This window comes from Oryctolagus cuniculus, chromosome 11 (assembly GCF_964237555.1).
Source record: "Oryctolagus cuniculus chromosome 11, mOryCun1.1, whole genome shotgun sequence".
NCBI classification, from domain to species: Eukaryota; Metazoa; Chordata; class Mammalia; order Lagomorpha; family Leporidae; genus Oryctolagus; species Oryctolagus cuniculus.
The window spans coordinates 61,377,969-61,394,389 of record NC_091442.1 but is presented as its reverse complement, the minus strand read 5'-3'; the positions used below and the strand labels follow the sequence as shown (position 1 = coordinate 61,394,389).

At 44.7% G+C, this 16,421-nt stretch overlaps 1 protein-coding gene across 1 annotated transcript in view; it reads left to right on the top strand.

Moving 5' to 3' along the window:
- Positions 1 to 16,421, top strand: part of LRIG3 (leucine rich repeats and immunoglobulin like domains 3) — a 48,693-nt gene that overhangs the window by 12,927 nt on the left and 19,345 nt on the right. The window contains exon 4 of the mRNA XM_002720902.5: positions 15,843 to 15,974. Within this exon, the coding sequence (XP_002720948.2) occupies positions 15,843 to 15,974 (132 nt within the window). The remainder of the gene's footprint in view (positions 1 to 15,842; positions 15,975 to 16,421) is intronic.

Genomic DNA, 16,421 nt, shown 5'->3' with positions numbered 1-16,421 from the left:
TGCATGTGGGGTCTTCCATGCTTATGTGGCTTGCAGGTTTGGGGAGTAACTGAAGACCTTTTTTTTTTTTTAAAAAAAAAAAAAGATTTATTTATTTACTTGTAGGCAGAGTTAGAGAGAGAGAGATCTTCCATCCGCTTTTTCACTCCCCAAGTGACTGCAACAGTTGAGGCTAGACCAAGCCAGAGCCAGGAGCCTCCTCTGGTTCTCCCATATGAGTCAGGGGCCCAAGGACTTGGCTCGTCTTCCACTGTTTTCCCAGGTGCATTAGCAGGGAGCTGGATCGGAAGTGGAGCAGCTGGGACTCAAACCAGTGCGCTCGTGTGGGATGCCGGCATTGCAAACGGTGACTTAACATGCTTATGCCACAGCGCCGGCCCCTGAAGATTTTTTTAAAAATGGGAATGAAATGACTGTATTTCAGTTAATCCAAGAATCTCTATCTGTTTTTCCCCCTTTTCCCAGATAGTGTTCATTTTCAAAATCAAATTCCAGAAAGGAATGTCATGTAGCTTTGATAATTAACAGCCCTAACTTGCTAAATGCCTGTCATTCACAGATCTCTGGGGCCATTCTCTGCTCTGAGCCCTGCTGGGTATAGGGTCACATTTCTGTTTCCCACCTGGAGAAATGGGCCATGGGGTAGGAATCATCTGGGCCTTGACTGGATGAATAGCGTAAACTAGTGATCAGAAATGCCATCTGTAGTATTCTGTTATTTATATACTGAACGCAACTCTGTATTAAGGGGGAATTTCACTCATAAGCTCATCGTTCTCATTACATTCCAAAAATCAGATGATTTAAAAGAATCAGTGTGAAAGACGCTGACGGAAGTGACTGCTGTCTGGCTGTATGCCACTGAGTTTACTTAAATAATTCATCAAACTGAATTTAGACCTTTAAAAACCATATTGAGGGTTGGTGTTGTGATGCAGCATGTTAAGCCACCTCTTGGGATGTTTGCATCCCACATCCAGAGTACTGGTTCCAATCCCAGCTGCTGTGCTTCCAGTCCTGCTCCCTGCTAAGGTACCTGGGAAGGCAGTGGGTGATGGCCCAAGTACAGGGGCCTCTTGCCATCCATGTGGGAGACCAGGATGGAGTTCCTGGTTCCTGGCTTCTTCCTGGCCCAGCCCTGGCCATTGTGGCCATTCAGGGGGTGAACCAGTAAGTGGAAGGTGATTCTCCCTCTCCCTCTCCCTCTCCCTCTCCCTCTCCCTCTCCCTCTCCCTCTCCCTCTCCCTCTCCCTCTCCCTCTCCCTCTCCCTCTCCCTCTCCACTCATTCTGCCTTTTAAATAAGTACATTTTTTAAAAAATGATGATATTTGAGTAGGATCTTAGCTCAGAGACAGCAACAGGGAAAGCAAACACTATGTATGTATTCAACTGATGATGTGTCTGAGTAATTTTTTAAGTATGTAGTGAAGCTCAAGTAGTTGTTAGCATTTTTTTTTAAACCAAAACCTTTATAAGTCAATATTTGAGAAGAGGTTACTGGTTTGTCATATTAATTAAGGGAGTCAGAACAGCTTTAGCCAAAATTAGAACTTAAAGTTGCTGGGAGCATCAGAGAGCTTTGTTTTGATTAAGTGGACACAAACCATATCCCATCCTTACCCACATCTGGGTGTAGTAGAACCCATGAAATTTGACCACGTTAAGCACGGAATTCATCCCAAAATACATGCTGTTGTGACGGGGATGAATGGGTTCATGTCTTCATTAGAGAGCTACAGTTGTCAGTGGTCCATGCATCCTGTCATTGTGTTCAATAGAAAGAAGCTTAAGAAACACATTTGAACATCTTAATATGATAAAGTATATCCTTTTGTTGGATTTTAAAATGTTTGCATGTGACTTGCACATGAAAGAGAGTTTATTGTACAGAGAGCTGAATTTGTGATAAACATTCTGTAAGTTTATGTTCATATTCAATCATAAACTAGTGCCCAGTATACAAGCTTGCTAGGTTTTTGAATTCTCAATGTAGAGTGACTGTTTGAAAAACAAATTTGTGATCATTACATGGCCCTTTCAACCCTCCAGCAGTTCCCCATTGCTCTTAGGTCAAGAGCAAAATCCTTCTCAAGACATGCAGTGTTCTGCATGATCTTTGTCCTCTTTCCCATCCAGTGTTTTCTGGAATAAGCCTTCAGACCCAAGCATGAGCCAGGTTGATTCTGCCCAAGGGGTTCCTTGGCATAAACATTTCCCCCTGCCTGGAATGCTCCTTCTCCCGCTCTAATTAAATCAGACTTTGACTGCCCTGACTGTAAGCTTTTGAAAGGCAGAGTTACAGAGAGGCAGAGGCAGAGAAAGCGAGAGCGAGAGAGAGAGAGAGAGAGAGAAAGTCTTCCATCTGCTGGCTTATTCCCCAGGTGGACGCAATGGCTGGAGTTGTGCTGATCCAAAGCCAGGAGCTTCCTCTGGATCTCCCGCATGGGTGCAGGGGCCCAAGGACTTGGGCCATCTTCTACTGCTTTCTTAGGTCATAGCAGAGAGCTGGATCAGAAGTGGAGCAGCCAGGACTTGAACTGGTGCCCATATGGGATGCTGGCTCTGCAGACGGCAGCTTTTTCCTCTATGCCACAGCATAGGCCCCAGTATATTTGTATTGATATAGAAAACAGTTGCTATTGCTCATGCACAGTAACACTGACAGTCTAACCATGTATCCCATGTGTATCCCATGTTGGGTGGTGCTTGAAGCATGCATATTACCTGCATTTTTCAGTTTGCTTTGCAGCCTACTCGAGAGACAGTTCTATCTGCTGGCTGAAGACAGAGGGAGAGGAGGGAGACAGACATGCAGGTGATTTAAGTGCTCCAGAGGAAGTGTTTATAATTGTCTTTCCTTTGATGTTTTGAAAGCAACTTTGTGCCAAAGAAAGAAGAGGTGGTAACTGGTTGGATCTCTGTTCCACTGTTTTGGTCTCTCTACCAATCTATATCCCTAAGCCTCTGGCCTATGGAAGACAGCAGAGAAATGAAAATAAGAAAGAGAAGGAGGGAAAGTAACTAAGCCAGGACAGAGATACATGTTGAATCTTGCCATGGCAATCATGAAAAGCAATTGGCTGCAGCTTTATTGTTTTGTCTGTCTTGGCAGAACACGCCTCACTTGGCATAGAGAAACCTCTTGCCAGCAGGGGTACCTCCTACTTCAAAGCAGCAATCAAAATGGCTACAATGAAGTTGGAGGAGGGATTGAGAAAATGGTATAGGTTCAGGATAAACACTGCTAATACAGGAGTTTTTGTAGCAAGCTGTGTCTGGGAAGGTCAAGTTCAGTGTGGAGAGGATCAGCTTTATGGACATAAAAAATACTGCCAATTGATCAATGGGTCATTCAGTAAAATTCAAAATTGTTACGTTGGAAAAAAAATGAGATTTCGTGAATTAAAATGATGTTGTGAGTCTATGGGGGGAGAAGGAGAGGAAGAGAAAAGTTAACCACACAGATAATTTTGGACTAAGCCATACATTCACTCATTCTTCCAGCAAACATGTACAGAGTATCTACCACATGCCAGGGCTACAGTGGGAGCAAAATAGCCATGGTTTCACTTGAGTGGGGGAAACAGACACCAAAGAATCACAGACGACTGAAAAGTGTGACTATTTATGATAAAAGAGTAGACATTGCAATAGTGGAGAGATAAAAAAAATAAACATTTTAAAAATATATTGTAGAACAGAATCAAAATGAGCATACTTTTATTTTTCTAGGCAAATACGATGCTTTTAACTTTAGCAGACTACTAATTCACTGATCGGTGTTTGATTCCACACAAGGTATTGGTCTAGCACAGAGGGAAACAAGGTGAATGGATGTTTACTGACTTCGGCAAAGAGTCAGTTCATCGGCTGGCATAAATCTGTCTCACTGTGATTCTCCTTCAGGCTTATCATTCTTTCCTCAGCACAGTCCCCATGTATCACGGAAAAGGTGAACGGAGTTAGAAATGGTTCACTGTGTTGTGTAGCTGGTTACAACCCGTCTTCTGTTAGCTTTGCATGTCTTTGTGCGGCCCTAGTGACTTGGAATCAGAAGAGACTTTTTTTTTCTTTCTTTCTTTTTCTTTTTTTGCTTATTGAGAAATCCCTGGAAGGGAAGTCATCTAGCCTCCCTCCCCTTAAGCACTTGCAGGGGACAAGAGCTCATTTGTGGGGAGGAGGTTTATCGTAGTGACTAATTCCAGAGCGTGATTGCTAGGGCTTGCATGTTAAACTGACCTCTGCCCTGCTCTAGCCTCTACCTGTGGGCTGGGGAGAACGGCTCCCTTCTCTTTCCTGCTAATGATACTTGGACATTTTACACTGTAAGGCTCTCCCAAAGCCTTCTCTTCCCTTGGATTACATTCTCATTCCCATTTCTTGTGTAACTAGGGGTCTAGGCCAGGGCTGTCCAGTAACTTTCTGCAACATTAGAAATGTTCCGTGTCTGTTGTCCACGAGACACGTGTGGATTGACCACACGAAATGTGGCTAGTGTGACTGAGCAATTGCACTTTTAATTTAATTTAATTTAAATTTAAATGGTTCCTCATAGCCAGTGGCTGTTGTACTGGATGGTTCAGGTTTAACCCCCTAAGAGTGTAGGTGTAAACTCTTAAAGTCCTTTCCTTCAAAACACACGTCAAGTGTGCAGTACCCAGGACAAGATACTGGAGATGTGGTCTGACTTATAAACCCTGTGGTAGGACCATCTTTCTTCTTTCATGGAGCTTAAGGTTGTATTACTATTTTAAGCTCCACGTTGGTTGTAATATTGGTTCCTGCTGAGTTTGTAGTCAGCTGAGACCCTTAAATCTGTTGTCATTTTCATAAGAATTGTTTTCAAATAGGGTTTGTAAACATGGTTGATCAAAAATCCAGGGCTGCCTTATCCCAGCTGTGTTCTCACCTCGCTGTTAGAACATCAGTTTAGTACAGTGAGTTTGGGGTGGTGATACAACTGATAGATGAGTTATGCTTCCAACTGTGTGGCATTTGCACTTTGCCATTCACGTCTCTATTATGTTCTTACAAAATGTTGACAGCTCAGGGCCACAGCAGCTACCCTCATCTCCCCTAATAGTCAGTGCCAGTATGTGAATAAAGATAAGGGCTTGTAATTGCCTGTCTGTTTGATTATCATCACCACATTTTTCGTGTCTTATTCACGGCGACAAATTATTGGGTGAAATCGAGATATTCTATGTTTGTGATATCCCTAGTTCATTGGACCATGAACTGTATATAAGAAACTAAAATGGCATTAATTAGCCTGATATTCCTACAAAATCAGCCCTCTGTACAGTGTGTATTAATTCAGAGTTCAGAATAATGATGTAGTATTTTCAGGTTTGTACTTATCAAGCAAAAATTGTTTTATATATGCTAATTTCTTGGTCAAATATCTTATACAAATCTAAGTTGGGTTTTTAATTAAGAAAAATGACAGTAGCTTTTTTTTGAGGGAAGGCTTTGTTTTGGTTTCTAAAGAAAACTTGGTTTTATTCATCGATTGAATTTCTGTGGAAGGCTTCCTATTAAGCATGGTGCGCTGATTGCCTTCATGTGACTCTGACCCCTCTTAAAATGAAAGTAGAGGAATAAAAAAAATGCATGCCAAGGGGAACAAAGAGAAAATAGAGAACAAAGAGAGGATACAATACAAATGAAAGATGCCATAAAAATTTTGCAAGCAAATGGATAAATTGTAACTGACTTGAAAGAGGGAGAAAGTGGAATCGATTCCCCTCAAAAGCAAGTTTTGTGTGTGTGCGCACTGTGAAAGCTGAGAATGATTCAGAAATTCCGAGCCTATAAAACCAGGGGTGCGGAGTAGGACCGAAAACAGGGGATCAGTTAACACTCTGTTTAAGAGTCATCAGACCTCCGGCTTCCTCTTCTAAAACCCAGATGCCCAGTGCCTGCCCTCCCGCTGGCATAGAAGACTGCAAGTTTATTTTTGGGGAGACATCTTAAATGCAAAGTCTGGAATCTAAGACACGGGCCCAGCCATGCAGGGCGTGGGGGATTAAAGACAGCATCTTCTGAAATCAGGGGCATTAAGTCAAATCTGATACCACCCGCTCTGAGCTTATTGCCCTGTTCACTTTTCCCGACGGGAACAGATTGGAAATGGCAGGATTTGAGAGCTAGGACCCACAGAAACTGATATGAGGCTGTCTCATCCTGAAGTCGTAGGGCTTCTCACAGTCTTCTGTGCTGAGACGCACCACCCTGCAAGCCCTTGTCACACACAGCCCTGAAACCCTCCCGAGTGCTGCTTTTTATTAACTATGAATGAAAAGCCAGCAATCACCAGACGTTGTTAAGAAGTTTCTGACAGTAAAGTCAGAATCTGAAACAAATGAGAAAAGGGAATTGGAGACAATGGAAGGGGAAGGAAACTTCACAACAAATCTCCTCTCTTTGCAGTGAAAGCAAAGAAGCTGTGTCTACAAAGCTAGGAAAGTGCTGTAGAAAGTGAGTATTCAGAAAATAAGTTGAAAATACAGCAGGCACTTGCAGAATAATGGAAATGGTGAAGAAGTTTCTCAGAGATGAAAGACAGGGATGCAGAACAGGAGAAGGGGGGAAGAAGAGGAAATAGATCAGGTAGCAGGTCTAACCCTGTGTAACTGGAATTCCACAAAGATATCTGTAGACAAAAAGTTGTCAAAGATACAAAACCACATGTGCAGCACCAGGAGTACACATTTCTAGATTGAAAGGGCCTGCCCAGAACAAGAACTCAGGCAAGGAGTGTTGCAGAACACCAGGAGTAGAAGAAGCTCTGAGAGGGGGAGTTTAGCCTAGGGGTTAAGACGTGGGTGTCCCACATTAGAGTACCTGGGTGTCCACATTAGAGTACCTGGTTTGATACCCAGCTCTGATCCTGACTCCGCCTTCCTGCTGCTGCAGACCCTGGAAGGCAGTGATGATGGCTCAGATAATTGGGTCCTGCCCCCAGTATGGGAGACCTGGATTGAGTTTCTGGCTTTGGGCTGACCATTGTGGGCACTGATGAAGGAGCTCCGTCTTCTCTCTCCCTCTCCCTCCCTTCTCTTCTCCCTATCCCTCTCCCTCCCTCCTCCTCCACACCGTGCCCCGCCCTCCCCCCCCCCCCCATGAGTTTGCCTATGAGGATCAGTAGTAGTTTTCCTAGTGTGCTCCCAGCAGCACTCATAACCTGGTGCCGTAATTTGAATGTGTTGTCACCAAAAGTTCATGTATTGCAAACCTGCTGCCCAGTATCGTGTCAATGGCATTTGGAGGTAGGGACTTTGAGAGGTAATGGGCATTCATGAGGTCATTAAGAGGGGTCCCCATGATGGCTCCAGTAGCTCTGTGAGAAGAGTAAGACACGAACACACACGCTTGCTCCATCTCTCCGTTTAATGCCCTCGGTCCTGTTAGGATGCAGGAGGAGGCCCCTCACTATGTGCTGGTGCCATCCCAAGCTCTGAAAACCATGAGCCAGGGAAGCTTCGTTCCTTCCTTCAGTTGTTGTTACAGCCGCAGAAATACGGACTGGGATCCCTGGGAACTTGACAAATATGCAGATTCTCAGATGCTGCCCTGCAGCCACTGAAACAGAAACTTAGAGTGTGCTTCAGGGAGTCCCTGCTGTTCCCATGCTTTTAATTTTTAGAGCAATTCATATTCTAACATTTTATTTGAAACACAGAACTCCCATCTGCTAGTTTACTCCCCAAATGGCCACAACAGCGAAAGCTAGAAGACTGAAGCCGGGAGTCAGGAATTCCATCCCGGCCTCCCATGTGGGTGGTAGGAACCCAGATGCCTCTGAGGCAAATTAACTGGGAGCTGGATTGGGAGCATGGAGTAGCTGGGACTTCAGTATGGGATACAGGCATCCCACGCAGCTGCTTAACCCACTGCGCAATGCCTGCCTCACACGGGGGTGTCTTAACTGTAATCTTAACCACCAGGCCAAATGCCTGCACCTCCCACCCCGTCCCAGCCCTAATTCTGATATGTACTTAAGTTAGAGCAACAGTGAGACAGAGAATCAGAACGGCTCTGACTCCTCACTTACATCCATGTATGAATGATACACTAAAAAGGTGTCTTCCAAATCCTAAGGGAAAGTATTCCTAATCTAAATGCTATGCACACCGGAACTATCAGTCCTATAAAGATATTTCCAAACGTGGGAGGGGAGAAGCACCTTTTATGCATGGTTTTTTGAAAGCTGGTGGATGATACAGCTCAGGAAAATAAAGGTGTACCAAGAAGATGATTGGCTGGGCAGCAAGGCATTGGGACAGCAACATAGAGGAGAAAGGTGAATGAACCTTCCTCCCACCCCCAGCTAACCTCCCCCCCACCTCCAACGCACACACCCCACCAAGAGAGTCAAGGCTTGAGAGTAGTCTGGTTTTTACAGTCTACTGTCGTTGAAGCCTTGGTAGCACATTTCTGGTCATTTGCAGTGTTTATCATCAAAGTCTAGAATCACAACTTCCCAGAAACCTGGAGATCCCACTCCATTGCCCTCCATTTGTTTATTTATTATTTATTTATTTACAGGTGCACAGAAATCAAGGTTCACAAAGTGTAGTACTTTCAGGCATGAAACCAAGAATGCAATCAAAATCTCCACTCTGGGGAACCATAATTTGAGTTCTTGTATCAAAGAGGCCTTCCTTTTAGCAGATTGACTAGTATAGAGTATAACAGTTTTAGCTTTGGTTTTCCAGGCCAGCAACTCTTAAACCAGCATGCTGGTTTCTGGTGTGGGTTTGCATCATGAAAACGTGTGAGTAGCTACTCAAGATGATTCACGTCAGAGTCTTGAATCCATCCATTGCACCAGGAGTTCCAGGGAGCCAAAGATGAGTTAGAGATTGCCTTCACTTGGTAGTGAATCATGAGCTCAGGTAAGTATTGGAAGGCTCAGAGCTCAATCATGACAGAGGTCTGTTAGGTGACAAAGGCTCTGGGCTGCCTCTGCCTCTGAAGAGTGGTAGAGAAAACTTCAAAAATTTTACCGAATCAAAACAGAGCTAATTTTTCCTCCCCATAAATTATTTCAGTTTCTATCCTGTTGTCTTCCAGGATGCGCCTTTACATTTGTTTACATAGAGGACTAAATTGAATTCACAGTTGGGGATCAAAGAAGGTTGTTTTGTATGTGGTATGAATGGGCTTTTGACCCATATTTCTTGTTTCATTTTTAACATGTGTTAGACCTGGCACGTGAATAGGGCCCTGATTATTGTAGGACCTCTATTAAAATTCTGTGTGTGAGCCTCCTTGGTCCGGTTTGTAATCCAAAAGATAATTGTATTTTATGTGGACTCGGCTTTTAGCTGAAAGAACCGACTCTCTGCTGCTCACACCGTGGCTTGCTGCTGGCTAGTATCATTAATTCCTAATCAAGAATCTGTCTCTTTGCACAGGTCTCCTCAGTTGGCTCTATTCTTTGAAGCCCACAGAAACAGTGGACCAGTCTCAACATGTGTTCTTTTAATGAAACTTCTTAATTATCTGGAAAAGACGCAGTTTATTTTTATCTGCATGGGAGAGGGTCTTTGCTTGCCAAATCTCTCGGTTAAAAGAAACCTGGTATTATGAGGTGTTAGTTATTTTAGCCAAAGCAGTTGTCAAGGAAGCTTTTTTTTTTGGGGGGGGCAAGGATTGAGGATTGTTGTTGGAAATATAAGTGACCTTTAAAGTGTTTCTTTAACAACTTGTAACTTCTTTCTATATGGTGCCAGGATGGTTCATTGCCAGTTATATATAGAATTCAGTATTTCCTTGGGGTTGTGCTGACTGTACCAGCCAATACATTTTAATGTGCTTGCTTGATGGTTGTTTGTATGGGAAGACCACATATTCAGCAGCTTGTGAATTGCAGTAAGTGGATTGGGCTTAAGGGATGTGGGTGGAGTAATGCATTCTAAGAAGCATTCAAAGTATATTTTAAAAATGGTTTCACAGTAGATTTTAGTGCACACATCCTCTGGAAAAAGCAAAATGCCAAATGCACATACCTTCTGTAAGTGGCCAAGATAGCATGTCTTTACACATCACCTCTGCAGGGCTTTAAGCTGCCTGTTATCTTGTGCAATAGTCAGGAAACGGTGGAAACCGTGGACGGATTGTTCTTATTCATCAAGAAGCTGCAGTTGATTGGTTCGGGAGTTCCAGCGTGAACAAACCTGATATTCAGGTTTCTCACTAACAAAGAATATGCCACTCAGTGACTCTCCTTCCAGACTTTGGAAATAAACTAACACCACGGAAGAGTGCATGAGGGTTCTTCCGAGGCCCATAGGCTTTTTGGAGATTATATGAGTCAGAAAGCCAAGCCCTGGGTCCATATCACTGGCCTCATCGGTTAGGATTTTACTGTTCTCATTGGGCTCAGTTTTAGGTTCAGAGTGTCAGAATGAACAAACATATGTCTTGTGTATGAGACAACTGCCTTCTCCATCTTCCTAATGACTGAAGACACGTCAGAATGCCAGTACTGAATGACCCGGATCAGGGCCATCTCATACCTGAGCAAGAGGGGACCCTGGTCTGCACCTCATGCCCTGTCCGAAACGTGAAATACAGTGCTAACAGATAGAGTGAATGGGAGCTGCAGCAGGGTGGAGCTGGGTCCCCACAGCCAAAGGTTGCAGAGCTAGAATGAGCCTGAGTTTTAGGGGAGGGGAGAGGCACATTCTGTGCTTGGAAGCCAGAAGAGTCGCTTTACCCACACGGCCAGCACCCGGAGAGACCAGCTGTCCTCATCCAATCAGGAGCCTCCTAGAGGCACCCCACCCCCAGGGCAGCAGCCACGCTAACACACACATATGTTCTTGTTGCCACTGGCCTCCCTCAGGGCTAGTCTTGAGATCAAGGCCAAATACCTCCATGCTTGACTTCTTCTTGCCCCCTCCAGCCACGCACTCATGAGCTTTGTCTTTCTCCCGTTCCCACCCTGAACTCCATCCTCCAGCCGTCAAGATGTTCTGTTTCCTCGGAGGCAAGAAGTCTCGCTTTGCTCCCACTTGCCTCCGCATGGGATGCCAGCCACCCGTCTCCCTTGCCCAGTCGGCTCCTTATCCGTCCTAGTCTTCACTCCTTGTGAGAAGTTTCGTCAACCTCCTACCCTCTCCCTCCGCCCTGGGAGCCTGTTCTTTCTGCTCCCACTGCCCTCTCTCCCGTCCTTATCTTAGCCTTTATCTCAGTGTTGGCCTCTGCCCTTGCCTGCTGTTCTCACTGGACTTTCAGCCTGCTGAGGTCAAGGGCCATATCCGTCTTGTTCGCTCCAGCCCTGGGAGCACGTACCATCAGATGAAAACGATAGTAAGCCCTGGTGGCCTCTGCATTTTAAACATATTTCTCAAAGTTGGCTGAAGCTGAAAATGGCAACAAAATCAAACCATCATGGTTAGACCCGAGAAGCCACGGCTGAAATACCTGTGGCCCCTGTTTTTCCTGGTTCCTGACCAACCAAACCCCCGAGTCTGCCTGTCCACAAGGGACTAATTATACTTCACCTCAGTGATGATTCCACTGTGAAACTCCCTGTACTATCAACATAGAAGACCAAAATATTCCTAGCCTCTAGTAGGGATTTGCATGGAGAGCCTGGAACACCGTCCAGTACGTGGAGTACTATATCATGATCTTGGGAACACTGGGGAAGGGGCATTTCCACATTACCTTAAAGCAATGGAAAAAAGTGTTCGCACAGTTTTGTTTCTCTTTAAGTGTTGCCTGTTTCCTGCCAAAAAATATTAATTAACTACAAGGCTTTTTAATGTATTGATCTGTTTGGGCATTTATCCATATTTGGAGAAAAAGCTGGAGTGAAAACAAATCTTTGTCTTCCAGAAGTGGCTGTTGGTGACCCACTGCGTAAAATATGATGGTTCTTGGGTCTCAGATGATGAAGATGTTTAATCTAGATTTTTCAGTGTGGTTGGGGTTCTCTCTCTCTATTTTTTTTTTTATGATAGAAAGCCAGGCTTTTTTGTTTGTTTGTTTTTTTGTTTTGAATGGGCCCTATCAGGTGGTTGTTTGCCAGTTGGTCTGAGAGTTAATAAGAAACTGGTATTTGGATTTAATTCAGTTCCATTAGGACAGATTTAAATTTTTGCGATACAGGGGCTATTATCCTGGCAGTTGTAAGGGATTTTTGTACGAGAGAGCAGAGCTGACAAAGACGGCACTGTGCAGGCTCCGTCTATAACTGAGCACTTTCACACTGCAATTTAGGAGGTGTGCAGCTCAGGAAATTGCTGGCTTTGGCTGGGGCATATTTTTACTGCAAGGAAAATTTTATTCGTCACTCAAGTAATTGGCAGTTTTAATACCTTGTTCATAATTACCTTATAAACAAACGAATATATAAACCAGCGATTGTATGGTCTGTTATCTAACCTGTAGCCTTATTTGACCAACGTGATAGACACCTGCGGGTCTCCTTCTCCCCGCCCCTGCTCCCCCTGAAATGATTCTGCTCCATTTATTGCTAAAGCTAAAGCTGAGTGTTTTCTTTTTTGTTGCTGTTAAATGTAAGTGTAGCTGTGCTAGCCCCCAGACAGTCTGGGGGTGGAGGGCGGGGGGCAAAACCAGATGCAGAGTTTGAAGGGAGAGCGTGGCCAGGGACAGGGGAAGCGTTTGGAGAGAGGGGCTCAGGCGCTGGAGGGCTCTTGCAATGCTGGTGGGAGGACATCCTGCTAAAGCAAACAATTGGATTATGTACTTAAGAGAAACGTTTTGTCCCCCAACGTGTGGTTTTGTTTAACCCACACACCCTGACCCTAAGGCCCTGTGGCTTGTCTGTTGGACTGAATCCATCTCCGGGCCCAGAAATTGACTAATTGTCTCACTCGGTCTACTCTGTACCTCACAACTAGATCAAGGAGTTTATGCGCTGGCGAACCCAGATGTGGGAAATGGCCACAATCAGAGGTCGTGGCTGACTTGACTCTAAACAAAAAGCTGTAAGGCTTCATGGGAATCTGAAGGGCTTGCCGTCCGGGACTGGTACCCAGGAAGCTAATCCTTTCTTATTTTTTCCTCTTTACCATCACACAGAATCTAGCTCTTAAAATATTCGTTGTTTATGCTTATTACCTTGTGTAGGATTTGACTTGGATTTTAAAGCTAAAACACCGCCTCCCCGTTCTTAAAAGTCATGCTGAGAGGGTTTTCAACAGTATTTAGGAAGCTGTGTCAGTTTATTATTGCTTATGTATAAAATAACACTGCCCTGTGTCCTGCCCCTGTTCTCACGGAGGAAGCAGCACCTGATGTTTGCCCCTGGAGAGCCCCTCTCACGTAGTAGGGGTAGGTTCAAGCAGAGTAGGCAGGGGCGGTGGGCTGGGCCTTTCTTTGTGTTGGCACAGTGGCAGCTCAGCGAGCCCCGGTGCCTTCCTGTATCACTTTGAAACCCCACGTTTGGTCTCTGTGGAAGCACGTGCCCATCTCAGAACTACTGGAGTCTCTCAGACTCTGTATTCTGTAAAACAAGCCTTCATGGTTTGCTTTGCGATCAGCCTGGCCTTACTCTGTGACACATCTCGGGAATGCCTGGACTTGTTAGATAAGAAACCCTACTTTCCTAATTTTAAGAGTGTATTGGGGTTGGCCTTGTGGCCCAGCAGGTTAAGCCGCTGCCCGCAACATTGTCATCCCATAGCTGGTTTGAGTCCCTGCTGCTCCGCTTCCCATAAAGCTCCCTACTAATGCGCCTGGGAAAGCTGATGAAAATGGTCCAACTACTTGGGACCCTGCCACCCATGCGGGAGACCCAGATAGAGTTTTTGGCTCTTAGCTTCAGCCTTGCTGAGTCCTGGCCGTTGTGGCCATTTGTGGAATGAACATGTGGATGGAAGATCCATCTCTTTCTGTCTCTCCTTCTCTGTAACTCTGCTTTTCAAATAAATAATGAAATCTTTAAGAAATACAGCTTCTGTGACTAAGGACCTAATTTTAACAGTTAATTTAAAGAGCCATATGTGGCAAGTGGCTGCTGTACTGGCCATCACATGATGTTAAGAGTGGTAATGTAAAAAATATTTTAATCTAATTACACCCAGGGATTATTTAGACTGGCGTGTGTGTGTGTTAAGATTTGAAAGTTTCAGAGAGAGGCAGAGATAGAGAGAAAGGTCTTCCTTCCGTTGGCTCAATCCCCAAATGGCCACAATGGCCGGAACTGCACCAATCTAAAGTCAGGATCCAGGAGCTTCTTCCGGGTCTCCCACGCAGGTGCAGAGGCCCAAGGACTTTGGCCGCCATCTGCTACTTTCCCAGGGCATAGCAGAGAGCTAGACCAGAAGCGGAGGCCGGCGCCGTGGCTCACTAGGCTAATCCTCCGCCTTGTGGCACTGGCACACTGGGTTCTAGTCCCGGTCGGGGTGCGAGATTTTGTCCCGGTTGCCCCTCTTCCAGGCCAGCTCTCTGCTGTGGCCAGGAGTGCAGTGGAGGATGGCCCAAGTCCTTGGGCCCTGCACCCCATGGGAGACCAGGATAAGTACCTGGCTCCTGGCTTCGGATCAGCGCAGTGCGCCGGCCGCAGCGCGCCGGCTGCGGCAGCCATTGGAGGGTGAACCAACGGCAAAGGAAGACCTTTCTCTCTGTCTCTCTCTCTCACTGTCCACTCTGCCTGTCAAAAAAAAAAAAAAAAAAAAAAAAAAAAAAAGTGGAGCAGGGCCTGACACTGTGGCATAGTGGACTAAGCCTCCAGCTATGGCAACGGCATCCCTTATGGGTGCTGGTTCTCATCCTGTGCACTGGCGTGGGAAATCTGATTATAGCCGCAGCTTTCCCCAGCCGAGTCCTGGCCTTTGCGGGCATCTAGGGAGGGAATCAGTGAGGGGGAGCTTTCTTGTTCTCATGTGTTCTCTTTTTCTCTGTATGTTTTTACCTCTCAACTAAAATAATCATAATACAATTTTTAAAAGCACTAAAAAAAACAAATAGTTATCTTGTATTCTTTTAAAAATTTTATTTATTTATTTGACAGGTAGAGTTACAGACAATGATAGGGAGAGACAGAGAGCAAGGTTTTCCATCTGCTGGTTCACTGCCCAGATGGCCTCAGTGGCTGGAGCTGGGCTGATCCGAGGCCAGGAGCCAGGTGCTTCCTCCTGGTCTCCCACGTGGGTGCAGGGATCCAAGGACTTGGGCCATGTTCCACAGCTCTCCTAGGCGATAGCAGAGAGCTGGATCGGAAGAGGAGCAGCTGGGACTAGAACTTGGGCCCATATGGGATGCCGGTGCATCACAGCGGGAGGACTGCACCACAGCACCAGCCCAAATAATGATCTTTAGGTATATAGCAGTTAAACAGCTGCTGGGAACCCATATTTACAGGGAAATGCCTTTTCATGTATTCTTTTTTCTTTTAAAGACTTATTTATTTTGAAAGTCAGTTACAGAGAGAGATGGAGAGATCTTCTTCTATCCACTGGTTTACCCCCTAGATGGCTGCAATGGTCAGCACTGGGCCAGGCCAAAGCCAGGAGCTTCATCAGGGTCTCTCACGTGGGTGGCAGGGACCCAAACACTTGGGCCATCTTCTACTGCTTTTCCCAGGCCATGAGCAGGGAGCTGGGTCAGAAGTCGAGCAGCCAGAAAATGAACCAGCGCCTGTTTACCCACTGTCCCACAAAGCCGGCTCCACTTTTCATAAATCATATTATGATTTATGACTTGGTGAATAATTGAAAGTGGCCATGATATTGCTTTTTAACTTCTAAAGTTATTGTTTAGTTCAGTTTTCTCTATTTCTGAAGGACAGTTAGGGATAGATAATAAAGTATTTTTCTGCATTTCAGATTGTTGTTTTCTGTGCCATGTTTTAATTCAGGGCTGGAAACAGGATTGCTGAAGTATTACCTGAACATCTGAAACAATATCAATCCCTTGAAACTTTGGACTTGAGTAGCAACAATATTTCAGAGCTTAAAACTGCATTTCCACCCCTACAACTCAAATATCTGTAAGTGATGTTTTCTTTATCAAAGTTTTTAGCTGTAATATTATTACAATGAAAGAAAAATAAACTTGTAAGATAAAACTAATTCTATCTTTGTGCTGGTGAAAACCTGTAATCTTATTGACATGAAATTTGCTGTAAGCCCACATAACTGTAAGCTTCATTTTATTCTTAATGTGTGTGGATTAAAAAAAGTTAGATATTTTTTGGAAGAATAACAGTTTGTGAAAAGGGCTTCTTTAAGAAAAATCAAAGTTAAATCATTGCTATATTTTGTGAATAAGTGAGTTTAATAAAAGCAGGTAGGTATCCATAATACATTTTTTGCAACCTTCCAATATTCCTATCCCTTTTTCCCCAGCAATATTTGTATGAATCTTAATCAACATTTGTCCACAAGAACCTAAGCAATAATTTTAAGTATCGTTGATGGTTAAGATCTCTGGAGAT